The sequence below is a fragment of the Hibiscus syriacus genome, unplaced genomic scaffold (assembly GCF_006381635.1).
Source record: "Hibiscus syriacus cultivar Baekdansim isolate YM2019G1 unplaced genomic scaffold, ASM638163v2 tig00111213_pilon, whole genome shotgun sequence".
NCBI classification, from domain to species: Eukaryota; Viridiplantae; Streptophyta; class Magnoliopsida; order Malvales; family Malvaceae; genus Hibiscus; species Hibiscus syriacus.
In genome coordinates, this window is record NW_024063022.1 from 6614315 (window position 1) to 6635316 (window position 21002).

At 35.2% G+C, this 21002-nt stretch overlaps 4 protein-coding genes across 5 annotated transcripts; 3 read left to right on the forward strand and 1 right to left on the reverse strand.

Annotated features, from left to right (window-relative positions):
- The first annotated feature begins 4230 nt into the window (after positions 1-4230).
- On the forward strand, positions 4231-4824 carry LOC120156165 (SAC3 family protein A-like). Its single transcript, XM_039167570.1, has 2 exons — positions 4231-4296; positions 4399-4824. Exons 1-2 carry the CDS (start codon positions 4293-4295, stop codon positions 4689-4691), a joined length of 297 nt encoding a protein of 98 aa, XP_039023501.1. The 5' UTR covers positions 4231-4292; the 3' UTR covers positions 4692-4824.
- Positions 4825-11059: 6235 nt separating this feature from the next.
- LOC120156032 (sex-determining region Y protein-like) lies at positions 11060-12860 on the forward strand. 2 transcript variants are annotated; one of them, XM_039167450.1, is made up of 2 exons: positions 11060-11872; positions 12065-12860. In XM_039167450.1, the coding sequence occupies exons 1-2, from the start codon at positions 11187-11189 to the stop codon at positions 12810-12812; spliced, it is 1434 nt and encodes a 477-aa protein (XP_039023381.1). In that variant the 5' UTR covers positions 11060-11186; the 3' UTR covers positions 12813-12860. The 2 variants fall into 2 exon arrangements, with proteins under 2 accessions (XP_039023381.1, XP_039023380.1); XM_039167449.1 differs by having other exon boundaries at positions 11060-11776; positions 11825-12860.
- Positions 12861-14612: 1752 nt separating this feature from the next.
- On the forward strand, positions 14613-15148 carry LOC120156051 (protein FAM170B-like). Its single transcript, XM_039167461.1, has 2 exons — positions 14613-14765; positions 14904-15148. Exons 1-2 carry the CDS (start codon positions 14639-14641, stop codon positions 15146-15148), a joined length of 372 nt encoding a protein of 123 aa, XP_039023392.1. The 5' UTR covers positions 14613-14638.
- Positions 15000-20185, reverse strand: LOC120156033. The gene is made up of 3 exons (XM_039167451.1): positions 19547-20185; positions 15142-15413; positions 15000-15046 (listed from the first exon to the last, which is right to left on the reverse strand). The coding sequence occupies exons 1-2, from the start codon at positions 20141-20143 to the stop codon at positions 15243-15245; spliced, it is 768 nt and encodes a 255-aa protein (XP_039023382.1). The 5' UTR covers positions 20144-20185; the 3' UTR covers positions 15000-15046; positions 15142-15242.
- Positions 20186-21002: the final 817 nt, after the last annotated feature.

The following is a 21002-nucleotide window of genomic DNA, read 5'->3' on the forward strand; positions in this document are numbered from 1 at the left end:
TGGACGTTTGTATTAACTCTAGTTGGAGCTTTCGCCACTTACTTAGCATGAGACTCAAAGTTTTTGATGTGCTAAATTATGGTGCGCATAATATTAAGGAAACCTGGCTTCAGATTCGAAACAAAGGGGTAAAAGTCGCTTGGCACAAACTGATTTGGTTCCCTCTCCATATTCCTAAGTTTAATCTTATTGTATGGATGACCTTATTAGACAGACTACCAACAAAAGACAGACTGAAACGTTTTGGGTTTGATATCGATGATAAATGTATGTTTTGTAATGACTCGATGGAAACTAGAGATCATTTATTCATTCAATGTCCTCTTGCTATTGCTCTATGGGAGGCGCTTATCATTCTCAATGGCATGCGAATGACATCACGCTCATGGGGAAATCACATAGTTTGGGCTTGTGATGCTTGGAAAGGTAGATCATTGCTCACTACCATTTTGAAAATAGCTTGGACAACATTTATTTACACTGTTTGGGAGGAGAGGAACAAGAGGCTATTCCAAGGATGTTCACGTACTTTTGCAGCAATGCTCCATGCTGTTAAACACTCGGTTGCTATCCAACTAAGGGGTAGAAGTATTAATAGGAATGATAGTATTAATACTACACTTTGTAAGCAATGGGGTATTGATTATCTGTTATTTTATTCTGCTGTAAGTTGATACTTTTTGTAATCTTGAACATGCTGTTTTTTATGCAGATCCTGCTCTTTGAGTAATAAAATTAAATTATCAAAAAAAAAGTAACTCTTAAGCTTTTCTCTTTTTATCTTATTTTAAATGTGTAAAAGGATTATGTGGCACTTGTAAGAACGACTATTTAAATAAGTTATTTTTTTATTAATATATGATTATTATAAGTTCGGTTAATTCGATTACCTTATAATTAAGGGCGTTCAATCGGTTAATTCGATTAACCGATCGTACCGAAGTATTTAAAATTCATTAATTAATTTTTTCTTTTACCGTTAATCGAATTGATTATTTTCGAAAAAGATTAATTGAATCGAACTAAGTTTGGTTAATTAGGTGGTTAGTCGAATTAACCAAATTTTATAATATATATATATATATATATATATTTGATATTTTTGATTTATTTAGTTACTTCAGTTGGTTAATTTGATTAAAACTGAAGTTTAAACATCCATAAAATTAAATAAAATATATATAATATTAAATATTTAATAATTTTGATTAATTTAGTTAATTAATCATTTTTGAAAAGAAATAATTGATACTCGAAGTTTAAAAAATATTAACCGTTGATCGATTGAACTTAAAATTAACAAATTAAAATTTCATTTTGTTCGGTTAATTTTGTTTTAATCAAATTATGAACACCCCTACATATAATCACTCTAAACTATTCAAAAAAATTGTATAATAAAATGTATTTAATTTAATAATTATTTTAATTATATACATTTAAAAAATGTGCATACATTAATTATTTAAGAGTTATAAATAAAATAAAATGTAGTTTATATAATGAAATATAGCAAACGAATTTGGTTTAATACCTATTTTGTCCTTTTGATGTGGCCGAATCACATGCCACAAGTAATCAAAATATAAAAATATATACGAAATTCAAATAAAATTATAAAATATTATAAATTAGAAAAATATTTAAAAGTATTTTTTCTTCAAATTTTAAAAATGTAATTATTCTTAATTATTTTTTTTAATATTTTAATTATAGAGTGCTTGACATGATAATATCAGTTATAAATACTCTTAATCATTTGACAATGAACGCTTAAATCTGTAATCTCTGATGCCTGAACTTTGGATCTCTGAAAATAACAAACATTCATTTAATTATTGAGGTAATTTGATTTGTAATTCTTAATTAAATTTTTTAAAAATTTAAAATATCATAAAATTGTATAAAAATTTCAAGATTATTAGAAAATTGCAAATTTATGAAAAATCTAAGTTTTTAGGATATATTTTTAGATTTTTTTATTTTAATGATTTTATGATTTTTTTTAAAAAAATAAGTATAATTATATTTTTTAAATTATAATTTTAGAAAAACAAGTTCATAGTCATTTTCCCAATAATATATAACCCAATCAAGTATTTTTATATAGAGAAATCTTATCAAGCGGGTTGGGGATCGAGTCCCACTGAGGGCAATTCATAACGGAGGTCTTCTACGGAAGCTAAGCTGCTCTCAACGTGGCGTTGGGGCAGCCTACTACCCTACATTCCCCTTACTCCATTACATATGAGAATAGGGTCAGTTAATTTTTATCAAGCGGGTCGGGTTTTTGTACATATTTCGACATATTGACACAAACCCATTAAAATATCTACCCACTACCAAATCCCATTTTTAAATTTTTGGGTAAATTTTATATCGTTAATAACTCGAATATTTAGTCTTTTTTATTAATCTTTTAATTTTATCAATTAAACTACTAAATTATTTTACTATTCTCAATGAACTCACTAGTTGTTAACAGTTAATAGATTAACTGATGTGGCACTCAAATATTTTGGTATAATCACATATTTAGTCTTTTTTATATGCATATTTTTTTTAATTTAGTCATATTTTTAATAAATTAAAATAAATTAATCTTCAAATCGAATGATGTCATGTCACCTAATCTGTTAAGTGTTAATTATTAACAAGTGACTTGATTGAAAATAATTAAATAGTTTAGTAGTCTGATTGACAAAATTAAAAGTTCGATGGTAAAAGTAAAAGGCTTGATACAAAAATAAGTGTCCAAACTATACCTTAAAAACATTTTGGTGCCTAAAATCTGAACCCGACCAGAAATAAAAAAATATTTTTATTCAATAAAAACATTGATTTAATTAATATATATATATATATGAGTATTATTGTAATTATTCTTAAATATATAAGGTAAAATTATATTTTTTAGGTCGGGTTGGGTCAGGAATTTTTTACCCTAAATCTGAATTCGACCCGACCCAAACCTTTTAAAAAAAAGACCCGTCGAGTTCGAGTCCATGCCCATGCCCATGCCCATGCCCTATTTATAAGTGTGATAAATTGAAATCGATTCGTCAAGACTTAATTGTCCAATGAATTCGTAACCAGGTAACAGTAAAGGTATATCTGATGCAGAACCCTGTCTCTGGACAATAGATATCGTTATGTTGATGTTGATTGGGTTTCATTTTCAAAACTGATATTTACTGGATATCATACTAATTTTCAAGCTTAATTTCACTGGTAATCAGGTTTATGAAATCCATGCTCGAGTCGCATTGGAAGTTGGGGACCTGCCCGAGTATAATCAGGTTTGCACTTTAATACAATTTGTTATAATTTATTGTTTGGAATAGCTAATTGTTTACATGCTTTTGTTAAAATGTGTAGCGTATAACAGATGGATTGTTAACTGGCTAAATTCTCTCGCCCCAAAATCATATTGTTTTCAGCATTTCTGTATCAGATGCGGCTGAATACTTTCCCCCAAAGTAGCTCTTAGCTTTGTTTGCCAAGCTAAATTAACACATTGTGGTTTTGCAAAATGCTGATAAAACAAACAGCTAAAGCACTAAATGAGCCCTCATCCTTCTATTGTACATTTGTACTCGGTTTAGTGTTACTTCCATTTAATCAATCCCATTTTTGCATGACAAAGAAAAAAGAGAAAGAAAGATGTCTCACATAGGGGTTTTACTACACAAACATAATAATTTAAGGGTTTTATTAGGTAAGAGTTGTACTTTGAGGGTTTAATTGGACAAATATTATGTTGGGGTGTTATTAAGTATGCTTATGTAGAGAACTTGGAAAAGTACAAGGGTTTTTTTTTTAACTATTTTAGCCTAAAATACACACATGGATAATAGTGATTAGGGTCTGTAGCTATTGTATGAATCATTCATTAGAATGTTAGTTTTATTTCTTTTGGTGGCATTGATAGTTGTCAAGTAATGCTTTGTAATATAGCATATATTACTGTAGCTGGTCATATGGATTAGCCTTTAGATGTTTTCAGGCTGATAAAATTATGGTGTTATCATGCACTCAAACAACAACAGAGATCTCTTGTCATCAATGCCACGGTTGGTTCTGTTGTTTATTGATACACGATTTTTCGCTTTATTCTTCATGCTATGAATATTAACACAAGATCCTATCGTTTTTGATTTCTAGGTTGTCTGATGAAGCAAAGAAGGATCTAGCGGTTCAACATGCACTTGCAGTTTGCGCAGCTGACTTTAGTAAAGTATGTCCTGTTCTTTAGATTATACAAAACGGCACCCAACTTGAACGCCTGCCTTATGGGTAAAGTGTACTCTTTGGGTTATCTCAATGCTAAAACTAATTACGTAATATCAAAGGGCTCTAAGTTTTGTTTTGATTTTTTTTCATTTGTTCTTTTTGCAGATCTTTATGTTGAGAAAATGCGGTATAAGTCTGTAAACTGTATGTCTCGATCTTATCGTCCTCGGGTACCTGTTCCGTACATTGCTCAGGTGGTGGGCTTCAACAGTGGTATGCCTATTAATGAAGGAAGTGATGAGAAAGACTCGGATGGATTGGAGGAATGCGTTGAGTGGTTAAAGGCACATGGTGCATGTCTTGTTGCAGATAGTAATGGAGAGATGCAGCTCGATTCTCAGGTAACATTAATCTCATCTAGACAACGAACATGTCTGATCATATTAGTTGTTGTATGATTAGCAATATCCCATCTTAATACAATCATTAGAACCTCAGGTTGTTTAATTGGCCCGATGATCCGACCTTTAATTAATGCTCTAATTAAGAACGATGACAAAACTCTGCTCTTGTAACAAATATTCACTTCATGTCATGTACATTTTCTTCTCTGATCCCCCTTCATCCCCATCTCCTTTTTTGAGATAAATGAAAGTTTGTTTAATACGGATGAGTCTAAAATACAGCCGATTAATATAAGGTTAAAAAAGGATAGAAATCAGTTGTAGTCGGAAAACTTACCAAGGGCGTAACTCTTCAGAGTAATCTGGATGGCATTTTTAGTTGAAACTGAAAATATTACGTTCTTCATAACAAATCATGTAAATTGCTTTATCATTCCGATTCTAAAAAGTTACCGTTAAGGTATTCTTAGTTGTAATCGAAATTATTACCAATTGTGTAATTTTTTAGAGGAGACAAGTAACATTTTAGGTTAAAATATGTTGTAATGTAATATTTTCGGTTGTAACAGAAATTATTACTAATTGTATAACCTTTTAGATTGGATGGATAACATTTTAGGTTAAAACCCGTCGTAAATTAGCCTTAGGTTAGACCGCCGCACAGTAGAGAAGTACCGGGTTAATACTTGCTCTCATCAGATACTGTTGTTAATGTGCAGGCTTCATCTTAAAGTCTCTTCATGCCTGACCCCGAAGACGCTGTTGCCCACGGCGATGGTAGTCTAGCAGTAAACGATTTTCTGACACGTACACAATCTTAGTCTAGTTAATTTGTACTCTTAAAAGTGTATTTGAAAGCATTTGTGAGAATGATCAAGTGGGAAGCTTTTGCCATTCCTAAGTTCAATCTGTAACAGAGAAAGAGTGGGAACATTCTGAAGAACGAGCGGCAAATCCGACAAAACCGACGGCGGACGACGTTTCTTGTACCCTAAGAAAGAGTAAGATCATATTTGTGTGTACCGCGGAATACTAATTCAGAATAACTCAAAATTCTCTCGGAAATGGCTGCTGGCAACGGGACGGGTTCGGGACGGGGTCCCCGACCCCGTCCCCGTTTAAAAATTCCATATCCGTCCCCACTTAAAAAATCGCTGGGATTTAAACGGGGATCTCCATCGGATAATCGGAGAAAACCGCAGGAAACGGGTATCCCTGTTTAGCATAAACAATTATTTAAACGGATATCGGGCCGGGTATCAGGCCAGATATATATTTAAATTAAATATATAAATATTATATATATATTTAATTTAAATTAAATTTATTAATATTATATATATATATATATATAAAATAATTATTTTTAATATTTATCAGGCCTAGTATCAGGCCGGGTAATCACGGCGAAGATTAGCAAACCCGTCCCCATCTCCGTTTAAAATATTCGATTTTTCCCGTTTATCATCCCGAACCGACTCGTCAAATTCGGTTTTTTTTTTCATCCCTAGCTGCTAAGTCAGAGAGAGTTTCTGTTAATGTCTGTCATCTAAGAACACAAATGGTTCATTTTTTCTTGGTGAAAGGACCCCAAGGAGTACTCATTAGCACGTTTGATGTATGAGAATGCCTTGCATGTTGGATTGACCTGTCTATGGTCAATTTTGATATATTTTTGTATAAAGATATAAATATAAGTGCACACATCTTATAGATACAATTTTTCGAGTTTAATATTTTATAGATAATAATACTCTCTTTAATTATTAAGATTATTCGATGCGTTTAAAAATTTTCTTTTTAAAATTTGTATTGTTTTTGAATTAATCACTTGTATTTGATCTATTGACCGACTAATCTACATCGGGTATTGCAGAGGCAGTGACGACCCTTCCAACCCAGTTTTCTTAATTCGTAAACGTCAGGATTCAAACTCCCCTGACCTTGCTTAAGAGACATAGTGTCTCATCCCACTAGACTAGGGTTTGGTAATCTCCGCCCTGATTACCCGAATACCCTGCCCAATACCCGACCCGATAAATATTAAAAATAATTATTATATATATAATATTAATAAATTTAAATTAAATTAAAAATACATATATAATTTTTATATATTTAATTTAAATATATATACCCGACTCGATACCCGGCCCTATACCCATTTAAATAACCGTTTATGTTAAACGGGGATACCCGTTTTCTCGCGGTTTTCCCCGATTACCTGATGGGGATCCCCATTTAAATCCCCGCGATTTTGTAAACGGGAACGGATACGGGTAAGGTTTTTTAAACGGGGACGGGGACGGGGGGACCAATCCCCAGCCCGAAACCGTCCCGTTACCATCCTACACTAGATCAACTGGTTATTGGTTAAAAATTGTATTTTAAAAATAAGGAAAAATCACAACTTGTCTTACATTAACCTTATTTTGAAAAAAACCGTCCCATGTTATGATTTTAGGGATAAGATAATAATTTTTTTGCTCTTTTTCCTCTACAAAAAGAAAGTCTTCTCCCCTTCATTAAGGGATTCAAGTAGGGATATATTATATTATTTTTTATATTTTTAATTAAATCTTTATTTTATCTGATAAAAGTAAAAATTTTATATATTTGTATAATGTGGTGTGTATGTTTTATCTAGGGGTGTGTAAATCTGGGTACTTGGATTTTCGGGTACCCGGAACTTTCGGGTCGACGATTTCTCGGCCCGTGTCCCGACCCGGATGTTACGGGTACCCGGTAATCTGGTACTCGGATTTTGCGGGTACCCGATACTCGGTTTTTAATTTTTTATTTTTAAATTATTAATTTTAAAAAATATATACACAAATTTAAATGTTCGAAATTTCGAATTACATACTCTAATATCCGAACATAAAATTTAAAAATTCAAAATACAAAATATAATAATCCATAATATAAATAATTCATTATATTTTATATAATTATATATAAAAAAAATAAAAAAACTAACCGGGTACCCGAAAAAACTAGATTTTGTGACCCGAGCCCGACCCGGGAAATGTCGGGCCGGGTACCCGACCCGACCGGATAATTTTTTTTAGAGAATTATTCGATTTTTTTAGAACCGGGTCGGCAGGTCGGGTCAATCGGGTCGGATAATTTTACACAACTCTAATTTTATCTCAAAAATTACGTTGAAATTCAAATCAAGTGGAATCTCCTTACATCCGAGTCAAATTATAGTACCCGAAATAGCTTCGGATAAATCAAAACTTGAGTCAAGCCAACTCGTACTCATATACACATGTCCCTATGTTTTGTGATAATTAAGAATCTATATTCTCTCTCAAGAACAAGACTTTTGGAGAATGTGAAATGGGGTTTAATTAATCTTATCCACTACTATTTATATTCTCTAAATAAAGGCTATGCACTTAGTATATTCTCTTAAATTATTAACACTCATATGTCTTTATAGATGTAGCGTTTGAACTCGTAATCTTTAGAATTAACAACAATCCCTTACCGTTAAAGAAATTTTTGTTCGTGGGAATATAAAAAGTATTTTTTTTCATGTTTAGTTTATAATTTATATTCAAGATTTATAAGATAAGGTTAACACTCATACAGGCCCGACCCAATACATGTGCCAGATGAACCTTAGCCCAGGGCAATATGTTTGAGGGGGACATCATTTTTTTAGTGCTTATAGTGTTTGTATATATATTTGGCCCAAAAAAATTAGCCCAAAACACCTGATCGCCATTCCAAAAAAATTAATTCTCCATTGGAAGTGCAGACGCCAAACGGTGCTTAATCAATTCTCCCTTCAAAAATCCAAAAAAATTAATGGAAGTTGGATGGTTTTCTCGGTGCAAGTATAGGGACATAAAATTATTATCTTGCCCAAGGCATTAAAACTTATTGGTCCGGCGGTGCACTCATACGTCTTTACAAATGCATTTTTTTTTTAATTTACATGAAAAGTTTTTAAGATAAGGTTGTGAATGCATAAAACGTACCAAAATTTGATGTTTATATGAGTTGAAGGGAAAAAAAGTAATTGGAATAAGCATAAGTTAATTAGGAATCTTGGAAAGCATAAAGCTTAAATGTTAGATGCTATTATGAACTTGTCAATTTATATTGTAAATTAAATTTTATTCTTTTTAATATTTTTATTTACATTAATTCCCAAATTTTAAAAATTTTTAATATAATTTTTTTGATGATACGACATAACTTCAAGTTTAAGAATTAAATTACGAGATATTGCATAGTCCAAGCCTAAACTCGAAAATAAGATTTTTTTCATCCGAAATTCGATCAAATTTGAGTTCAAGATAACTCCACCGACCCAAAATCAGACCCGATTCAAATATATATATATATATATATATATATATATATATATATATTTATTTGATAATATATACATAATTAAAAAAAATATAAAGAAGAATATTATTAAATTATCCTTATTAATCATATTATTTTTAATCATATCAGGTAATTTCACCTGAAATTTAAATTCGTTTGAACCTGAGTTTTAGAAAAAGTCGACTCAATCAATTCAAATTAAATCGAAACCCGTTGAATCCAGATACTATGGCCTAGCAAGGACTCAACTGCCTCAAGCGAATATCAGCAAGGACACATTTCCTCTAGATATGAATGTGATACACTAGTTGTGCTTTAGCACAAAGCTCAGCCATCACTACGTGGTTTTTGCTGAATATATTCTCTTCTCTACTTATTTTTCATTGGGTCGAAACCATATACTTGGATAATGATTGATGTTTTTATAATTATATTCATTATGTCTTCGATCGCGATGTACACGATATAATCGATAAAACATAAACAACCTTAATATTGAAAGTAATTAATCAAAATATTAAAACCTTGCAACGTTATAAGCCTGCAATCTTTCAGTATTCAGGGTCATAGTTGGGGCTGCGCGAATTGCGCGACCGCGAAGGCCCCCCAAAAAAGCCTCAAAAAAGTATATATATAGTGGCGTTTTTCTAATAAACTTCATTATAGATGGACCTATTGCGACGTTTTTCAAAAAAACGCCACTATTATTACGGTTTTGTTGATAAAACGCCATTATAGATAAATCTATCGCGGCGTTTGTCAAAAAAACGCCACTATTGTTGCCCAAAATCGAATATTTCTAAAAAATAGAGGCCCTTTTATAAGAATTTGTACAGGGCCCCGAAAACCCTACCACGGCCATGTCAATATTATTCGAGTTTGAGTGCTAATATCGGACACGAGTATGTTCGACTTTATTCGATTTTATTTGAAAGATCATATATCGTACTCATATCCGAATATATATCGAATCCGAAATGTTTCTTGGAGAAAAAGTTAGCAAGATAGGTTCGAACAAATGCAACAACCGTGGTATGAATGAAGTGGGAAACATAAGTTTTCATTTTCGGCTTTATTATTGAAGCAATGGTGCCTTGCTCACTGTGAGATTCTGATTTCATGTTCGGCAAATATCGAACACACCAAACCAAGTTCCTGAGAGAAACAAACCACTCTATCTTTCATGCATGCTCGTCAATGTAACCAGGCCGAAGATTACGGAGATGGACGACCGAGCAGCGACGCCGAAACGAGCCATCTGCAGCAGCGGCACCAGTCTCAACATGACAGTTACCAGAGCTCCGACCATCTCCAACAACAGCAGGCTCTGATGGCCTCTAACAAAGTTGCCTCGGATGAAACCGAGAGTAACGCGTGTGATTCGACTAGGCGAGGAACAAAAATCCTCGGATTAAGAACGTTAGTTCGAGTGAAGCGTAATATGTATGCGTTAATCTATTGATCAAAGCATTGCGATATACAATAAATTCTAAAGAGTGATCTAATTTATTTACCAAAACCTGCAATTTCTTCTGCATAATTCCCATTTGCAAACTCAAAGGCGCATAAACAAACATTAAGCTGAATAGGCTTAGAGATGAAATAATGAGGGTCTTACTCGACTTATCACGGCGAAAGACGCCTCCGATACCCGTTATAGACACAATTATCGCCGGAGGCTCCGTTAAGGTTAAATATCAGAGCAGTTCGATATCGGATAATTTTGGAAACGTCCATCTCTTCGAAGCTGCAACGGTAGAGTCTGAGAAGTCACGCAGATCTCCACCATGTTCAGCAATATTTGGTCATTTAGCTTTCAACCACCATAAGATCCTGAGTCTGAGACCACATCTCATAGCTGCACAAAAAAGGGTCTTACCATTAAACAAGATCATTTCAAGAAAAATGAAAAGTTCGAGTAAGATACATTGTCAAGAATGCCACAGCTGTCGTTTGAGGAAGTGTCAAATACAAGCTGGTGGAATTTTTATTCGTTGTCGCTTTATTCTTCATCCATTATTGAAGCAACGACACTAAATTATTTAGTCATTTTTCGGTTTGAAATTTCTGGTTTCAAGTTCAGTAAATATCATAGAAACCAAGACACCAACCCAGACCAACAAGTTTCCGACAGAAACAAAAGAGTTGAGTTCCCTGTAAAAGTGAAAAAGGAGTCGATCTTCTCAAGGGTCACCCTTAATGGATGCTCATCAAAGGAACCGGGTTGAAGATTACAGCGACGGGCGAACGAGCAGCGACAACGCAGACAAGAACCGGTACCATCGGCCTTCTCGAGAAAGTTATCAGAGCTCCGATAATCATCAACAGCAGCAGCAGTCTCAGGAAAGTTATCAGAGTTTTGATAATGTTGAACAAAAGCATCAACCTAAAGAAAGTTATCAGAGTTCCGATCATCTTCAACAAAAGCATCGACCTAAGGAAAGTTATCAGAGTTCCGACCATCTTCAACAACAGCATCAGCCTCGAGAAAGTTACCAGAGTTCCGATCATCTTCAACTAAAACATCGACCTAAGGAAAGTTATCAGAGTTCCGACCATCTTCAACAACAGCATCAGTCTCGAGAAAGTTACCAGAGTTCTGATCATCCTCAACAAAAGTATCGACCTAAGGAAAGTTATCAGAGTTCTGACCATTTTCAACAGCAACATCAATCTCGAGAAAGTTACCAGAGTTCCGATCATCTTCAACAAAAGCATCGACCTAAGGAAAGTTATCAGAGTTCCGACCATCTTCAACAACAGCATCAGTCTCGAGAAAGTTATCAGAGTTCCGGCCATCTTCAACAACAGCATCAGCCTCGAGAAAGTTACCAGAGTTCTGATCATCTTCAACAAAAGCATCGACCTAAGGAAAGTTATCAGAGTTCCGACCATCTTCAACAACAGCATCAGTCTCGAGAAAGTTACCAAAGTTTCGACCATCTTCAACAGCAGCATCAGTCTCGAGAAAGTTACCAGAGTTCCGATCATCTTCAACAAAAGCATCGACCTAAGGAAAGTTATCAGAGTTCCGACCATCTTCAACAACAGCATCAGCCTCGTGAAAGTTACCAGAGTTCTGATCATCTTCAACAAAAGCATCGACCTAAGGAAAGTTATCAGAGTTCCGACCATCTTCAACAACAGCATCAGTCTCGAGAAAGTTACCAGAATTCCGATCATCTTCAACAAAAGCATCGACCTCAGGAAAGTTATCAAAGTTCCGACCATCTTCAACAGCAGCATCAGTCTCGAGAAAGTTACCAGAATTCTGATCATCTTCAACAAAAGCATCAGCCTAAGGAAAGTTATCAGAGTTCTGATAATCTTCAACAAAAGCATCAACCAAAGGGAAGTTATCAGAGTTCCGATCATCTTCAACAACATCAGTCTCAAGAAAGTTATCAGAGTTCTGAAAATCTTCAACAAAAACATCAACCTAAGGAAAGTTATCAAAATACTGATCAACTACAACAACAGTATCAGTCTCAAGAAAGTTATCAGAATTCTGATAATCTTCAACAAAAGCATCGACCTAAAGACTGTTATCCGAGTTCCGACCATCTTCAACAAGAGCATAAGCCCCGGGAAAGTTATCAGAATTCCGTTCAACAACAGCATCCACCTCAAAAAAGTGATCAGAGTTCTACTCAACAAAAGCATCCGCTTCCAGAAAGTTATCGGAGTTCCGATCATCTTCAACAATGGCACCAGGGTCCTCAGGAAAATGATCAGAGTTCTGATGATTCAATTGAAGCGTGGGACAAAAATGTTCGTGTAAGAAGAGGTAAAGGTAAAACAAAGTCTAAATCTTGTTGCCAATGATAGAACACTTATGTTGTCTTCAGATGCAAGGTGAAAAGAGAAAGAAAATCGTACAAGTGATGTGTAATATGTGTGTAATTTTTATGTATAATAAGTTAAAAATACATGAAAAATGCAGTTTGAGGAAGTGTTAGATATAAGCTTGTTAAGTTATTTAGTAGATTTTTATTCTTTTATTTCTGCACAATCCGGTAGGTTTATTTTTATTACCATAAGGTAGATGACTTCTCAGTATATGTAAAAAGATGAGTCGGTCTTCTCAAGGGTTACCTTCCATGGATGCTCATTAATGGAACCGAGATGAATATTACAGCAAGGGACAAACAAGAAGCATTGACACTGACAAGAGCCGGCAGCCTCGACCTCCTTGGAATAATCAGAATTGCTTTCATTTTCGTACAATCATGTCAATTTAGTCTTGAAGCAATGAAGCTAAATTATAGCATCATCTTTCACTGTAAAATTCTGGTTTTATGCTCAATAAATATAAAAAAGGCCAAGACTAAACTACACCAAGTTCATGAGAGAAGAAAACAAAGGGAGTTGAGTTCCCGGTATTCTTTTTTAAACAGTCAAATCTTCTCAAGGGTTACCTTTAATGGATGCTTATCAATGGAGCCAAGCCAAAGATGTTTGCGTTGGACAAACGAGCAACCACGACAACTCCGACAAGAGCCAGCAACAACATATTGGCCTTGGCCTCAACAGGAAAGTAACCCAAGCTCCGATCCTCTCCAACAATAGCAGGCTAGGGTCATCTCTGACAAAGTTGCCTCGGATATCAATGAAAATAAAGAAGATGATTCAACTGAAGCGTTAGATGGAAGTCCTGATGCAAATTTACAAAAAGAATAAAAATTATCAGGGTCTTCATGTAGGTCTTGCTTCCTGTGATAGAGACTTTTATATTGTCTCTGGATGGAAAAAATTAGTCCGAGTGAAGTAAAGCTATGTCCTATGTGTGTTAATTTGTCATTTAAAGCATAATATGTGCATAATAAGCTTACAATATTTAATAAATTCTAAAGAGTGATCTAATTTATTTACAAAAACGTGCAATTTCTTTTGCATAATTCCCATCCGCACACTCGTAGGCGCATAAAAATATCAGGGCCTTACCAGACTCACAAAGAAGGATGCCTGTGATACCCGCATGGATGCAATTATCTTTGAAGGCTCCACTGATGTTAAGTCTGAAAGTGGTCTGAGATAAGATAACTTTAGAAAGGTATCGAAAGCTAACACGATATAGTCCGAGATGTTACATAGATATCTACACGGTTTAGTAATATTTGACCAATTAGCTTTCAACCAGCATACGATCCAAATCTGAGACCATATCTCATAGCTGCAAAACAACAACAGTTTTACCACTAAACACAGTATCATGAGTTTTTTTTCAGAATTTCCGTATATTTGATGAGCACTTGAAAGATTATAACTCCTTACTTGCATCTAAATATGCATTTCTACTACAATTTCAAGAAAAAGGAAAAGTTGGAGCAGATAGATTACCAAAAATGCCACAGCTGCTGTCTAAGTGTCAAGTACAGGCTGCTGAGTTTTTTATTCTTTTACTTCTATAATCTGGTTCCTTTGTTCTTTTTTTTTTCCTGGGCATATGGTTGCTTTATTCCTGTCCCATTTACTAGAGCCAGTAACTAAATTATTGAATCATCTTTCCATTAAAAATTCTGCTTTCATGTTCAATAAATATCAAAGAAACTAAGGCACCAAACAAGACCAAGAAGTTTCTGACAAAAACAAGAGAGTTGGGTTCCCTGAAAAGTAAAAAGAAGAGTCGATCTTTTCAAGGGTCACCCTTAATGGATACTCATCAAAGGAACCAGGTTGAAGATTACAGTGAAGGACGAATGACCAGTGACAACAGCGTCAAGAGCCGGCAGCACCAGCCTCGGGAAAGTTATCAGAGTTCTGATCATCTTCAACAACATCATCAGACTCAAGAAGGTTATCAGAGTTTGGATAATCTTCAACAAAAGCATCTACCTAAGGAGAGTTGTCAGCGTTCTGGTCATCTTCAACAAGAGCATAGGTCTCAAGAAGGTTATCACAGTTCCACTCAACAACAGAATCGGGCTCCTCAGGAAAGTTATCAGAGTTCTGATCAAAGTCAACAACAACATCAGCCTCAGAAAAGTTATCAGAGTTTTGATCATCTTAAACTACAGCCTCAGCCTCGGGAAAGTTATCAGAGTTCTGATCATCTTCAACGACAGCATCAGCCTTGGGAAAGTTATCAGAGTTCTGATCATCTTCAACAACAGCATCGACCTAAGGGAAGTTATCAGAGTTCCGACCATCTTCAACAATAGCAGGCACCGGTTACGTTTTCACCTTTAGGATATTCAGCAAACAATGATTCATCTTTGATTAACAAAGCTGCCTTGGGTTCAAGAGATGTTAATCCTACTGGTTATCAGAGTTCCCATTCTCAAACACCTTGGTTTGAGGCTCCTTCGATAGGTGAATCAATTCCCAATAATGATAATCATCGTGCTCCACTGTATTATGAGGAGCGTACAATGGCCAATCATAAAGATACAACAGATGATTCAACTGAAGCAATGGACAAAAATGCTGGCACAAGGAGAAACAAAACAGCATCAGAATCTTGTTGCTGTATCTCATGAAACTGCAGTTGATCACTACTGGAATATCATAGGTCTGGTGTTGTCAAGGGTACAAGGCTAAAAAAAAGTTCTTGTCCAAATGAAGTAAAAGGCAATAAGCATGTGTGTGTGTATGATAACAAGATTAAAGAAAAATAATAAACTCTACAGAGTGATATATAATAAACCTACAGTGGCCCGATCACAATTGCCTTTGCTTACTTTTTATTTTATTTTATAAAAATGGGAGGCCTCATTAAAAACCCCCTTCATAACCATCAAGCTACGAATATAGTTTGATGGACATTAGAAGGAGGAAAAGTGTATCTCAAAATTTTATTCCTGAAATACCAAGTACATCTATAGTTCATTACAACCATACACAACCAAAATACAATCTCAAAAATAACCCACTCTAAACTGCCAACTCATTTAAGACCTTCTCCCTAATTAGAACTAGTTTTACACCTTATATTACAACGTAAACTTCCTATACATACCAAAACAATATAAAAAACTACATATAATTACCCAATACCCGACTTTGCAAGCTCATCAGCCTTCCAATTACAACATCTCTGAATGTGCCTTAGGATTACATTTTTATTCGCCACTACTGAGCAAATTTCCTTAACCAAAGATTCGAACAAGGTTGGGCAAGAACCAGGATTTTTAATCCACTCCAATGCCTTCAAACAGTCTGTTTCCAAAATCAATCTTCCTTTAGATCTCCAATCCCTCCCAAAGAAAAAAACTTAATCATGATTTAATTTCCATCAATTCAGCCAAAATAGAAGGACCAGGGCTCACATTTTCTGAGAAAGAACCCAACATCTTACCATTCGAATCATGAATAAGACCACCAATACCCCCCTCTAAGCCACTCCTTCTTCACTTCTCTGTCAACATTAATCTTCAGAAAACCTGAGGGAAGGGGACCAAGTAGTAGAGAGGGAAATCGTCTTCTTAGCTTTCCAATGAATATCCGCCAAGGATGGGTTACTCACTAAGCTATTAAATTGCATCTTAGCATAAGGAAATTTCGCCGCAAATCAATAAACCAATCTAAATCTACTTAGAAATTACAGTTAAACTGAATCAAAATAACCTTCCTTGAAAACTATTTCATTCCGACATTTCCACACCGACCACATGATCGCGCCTGGTATTAACGACCAAATGGAAGAGTAACAAACTAACTCCATCCAAGCCACAATAAGGTCAGTCGAATTACATGACAGCACCGTTGTAACAATCTAAATTCGCAAGGAGCACTAAATATCCCACGCAATCTTACATATTACCATAAGATACGAAACATTTTCTACTTCAAGTCGACAGAGAGGACACAAAACATCTTCTAAGCCCTCAACGTCTCTCTTAACAAGCTCTGATTTGACGGCCAATTTCTTATGAATTACTTTCCATGAAAAGGTTTCCACTCTCGGGGGGTGCCATCCCAATCCACACCTGCTTCGTCCAAACAAAATTAATAGATTGTCGTTCATACAATAGCCTAACACAAGACTTTACTGAATAAATACCCTCCCTATTCCTCTGCCAAATGCATCCATCGTTCTTCTCCTCATTGCAATGAATATTATGAAGCAAGGAATTTAGCTATGCCCATTGCTCAACCTCCCAATCAGCAAGATTTCTTCTCAAAGGAATGTTTCAACACCATCCCGATCGATCTCGACATCTAAAGTCAGCAACTGTTCCCTTCTTATTGACTGATAACAAGAACATTCTCGAAAATTGCACCTTAAGAGGGAAACCACCCAATCAGTTATATAACCAGAACCTTAAAGATTCACCATTCCCAACCTGAAGTTTTAAATTATTTTGGAAACACTGCCCAAATTAATCCACCTCACAATTGTTCAGAATTCCTTTCCAAATCCAAGATACCCTGTTCGTTGTTGTAAGTTCAATCTAAATAGCTCTCGGGTCTACATTATACTTGTTGCACACAAATCTTTTCCACCAAGTGTCTATTTCTATCACAAATTTCCAAGCCCATTTCTCAAAGAGTGCTATATTCAGTAAATTTAGATCTAAAATACCAAGGCCTCCTAAATATTTAGGTAGGCACAGGATTTACCATTTAACCCAATGAATCTTCTTCTCTTCTGATCCTCCCCACAAAAATTTGGTCATGATCGAATTTAGCTTTTTCAAGACCTGAGTTGGAATTCTGAAAATGGACAGATAATATATGGGCAAGGAACTAAGCACTAATTTCACTAACACCACTCTCCTAGCTAAAGACAAGGATGCCGCTTTCCACCCGGCTAATATTTTGTAAAATTTTTGGATTATCGGCTCCCAAAGCATAGTTGAATTCTTCTTCGCACCAAGAGGCAGACCCAGATACTCAATTGGAAACTCCCCCGCAGAACACCCAAGTTCGTCTGCTTATTCCTTCATAACAAACTCCTCCATATTAATTCTAACAATACTGCTCTTCTCCAAATTCAACTGCAAACCCGACATTAACTCAAAAATGCGTAGCACTCTACTTACGTTCTTCAGCTGACCCATAGAGGCGTTGCAGAAGATCAGAAGATCATCCGCAAACTGTAGATGTGATAACATGAAAGAATCCCTACCTACCTTCCCGATTTCAAACCCGCAGAAAAGCCCCAAATTTACTGCCTTTGACAACATCAAATTTAGCAATTCCCCGACCATATTGAATAACAATGGGGACAAAGAACACCCTTGCCGAAGCACTCTAGCGATCCTAAACTCTTCTGTCAAAGACCCCGTTTACTAGAATAGAAATGAAGGCTATCGAAATACACTTGAATATCCATGAGCACCACCTCATTCCGAATCCCATCTTCTCCATAATCTTTAACAACATCCCCCAATTGACAGAGTCATACGCCTTCCTAAAATCCACTTTAAACGCCACCCCTCTAAGTCCTTTTTCCTCAAGTGATCTATACCTTCATTTGCCAAGAAAGAACAATCCATAATCTGCCTACCTGGGATGAAAACAAACTGTGATGGCCCTACTACATCATTAATACACCCTCTCAACCTCCTAGCGAGAACCTTTGATAACATTTTATAAAGATCCCCCACAAGGCTGATCGACATGTAATCGTCCAATCCCACCGGACTCGACTTCTTAGGAATGAGCGTAATAAAGGAATGATTTATTCCATTCTCCCAATTCTTCCCCATAAAAAATCATTGAAGAATCTCAATATTTTGGCTTTGGGCTAAAATTTCTTGAAAAAACCCATACTTAAACCGTCAGGACCCGACGTTTTACTACTATCCGTCGAAGCAATAGCCTCCCAGGACCTCCTCCTTCGAGAAGGGCCTTTCCAAAATGCTTCTCTGTTCTTCCGATATCCTAGCAAAATTTAAGTCCATCGAAGTTACATCTAGGGTGTTCTTCTGATTGTAATTGCCTTCGCTTACTCATCAACGACAAAAATTAGAACTTCTTACACAATACATATTCATGATAAACCTCAACTTCTTATACAATACATATTCATAATAAGCCAAAATCACCTTCGCTTAAGGCTCCTTTGCCACATGATCCATTGGAGAACCCGATTCCTATAAATTATAGTCCTCTGCCGCATCCCAATAAGCCCAAATGGCCTATCCTGGAAAAACAACAGCATCCCAAAGACGAAATGGTACCTGCCAGTGTTGATCCGACTGAAGCGTTGCACGAAAATATTGCTGCAAGAACTATACCAGCATCACAATTCTCGCCTTGGTGCTGCATCTCATGAAACTGCAGTTGATCGCTTACCAAAGCATCAAAGGTTTGATGCTGTCAAGGCGCACCCTAGAAGCTAGAATCCTTATATTTCCTTAAGAAAAAGGTCCAAGAAAATCGAATGCTCAAGTCCCATACAGATTATGCATGACAATTAAATTGTAATTCACAGGTCATTTCTCACTTTCTTCATGTATCATACAAGCATTACAAGTAAAGAACATAAATAAAGAAATAAGATAAAAAAATTGCACGATTCAGTAAATTGCCCTTCTTGTTGAATAATAAAGGTACCATCACAATATAAAATCACAAATAAATTACATAATAACTGCATCTACAAATTAAACCTGGATTTTAGATAGAGAAGGTGGCCAAACACTAGCTTTTTCTTTCTCGTATTTAACGAACAAAGCCGCAACTGCAGCTACAAAATAAATCTGAATGAAGATAATCGCCGGCGTATGATAACTTATCACGCTCTTACCCGAAGCCAATTCCACCAAAACCAAAGCCAGCAACCCGAGAATCGCGATCCGTCCGTTTATTCTCTCGCTATATGGGTTAAACCCGAAATCCACTTTCAACCCATTTGAAATCGACTCTGTTAAAGGCACCGGAGGGAGGTAGATGGAGGAGGAGGACGAAGTGGATACGGATCCTGATTTCTTCGATTTTCGGCGCTCCGCTTTCTTTCCGATTCCTCTTCGGTAACGGATGCGGACCTGGGAGAGGCGGGATTCGAATGGGTCGGAATCGGATGAGGTGGCGGAGGAGGAGCCGGTTTCCGTTGGGGAGTCGGCGGCGGAGTCGGAATCGGGAGTGGCGCGTGGGGTAAAGGAAGTTTGGGGCTTGTGTAATGCGAGGAACAGTTCGCGTGGGGATGAGAATGGAGTTGTGGTTGTTAGTTTGAGAGAAGACACCGGTGGGGGAAGCGCTGCGGCCATTTTCGGTAGTTCTTTTGTTCCTCTCTTCAATTCAGTATAAGATTTTTAATTTTTTTATCTTTTTTTTTTCAGTGGTTGAATTTTTTCTGCAGATTGATTTGTAATTTTTCTCATTGGATATTTGCGGTGTACAAGTGTCCCAGTTACAATTTAGGGTAAATTACACATTTAATAATCAAATTATCAGTTTTGATATGTTTTAGAACCTAAAATTTCATTTTTTTTAAAATCATACCTAAAAATTAGTTTTTATTTCATTTTAATATCTGCAATTAAAAACTTTAGTTTTTATTTCATTTTAGTATCTTATTCAAAATTTAACGTTCATTTTTGAAAAATTGAAAGTTAAGTACTAAAATAGATCAAAACTGATAGTTTATGTAGTAAACGCATTAAGTTTTTAACGGTGGGGTACTAAAATAAAATAAAAACTAAATGTTAGGTATTGTTTTAAAAAAATTTGAAAGTTTAGATACTAATCAGATCAAAATTAATAGTTTAAATACTATACGTAGTTTACCTCACAATTTATAAAGCCAATTATAAAATAATAAAAAAATATTTTAAAATCAAAATAAATAAATAAACAAACAATTTTTTTTTTGAAAAAACAAAAACCGCTAATTTTATTAAAAATAGAAATTATTCAAAATACACTGAATGTTTACCATCACAACGAAAAACTAAACACATAATAAGGACATTGTAATACTTGATTTTTATCCAGCCTAATTTTTTCCCCAAATCCCGAACATTTTATGGAAGCTGATTTTTAAGGCCAAGACATCAACCAACTTGAAATAAATTTTCAAGCAACATCCAAACATTTACAGGGCATAATGTCTCTTGAGATATGACC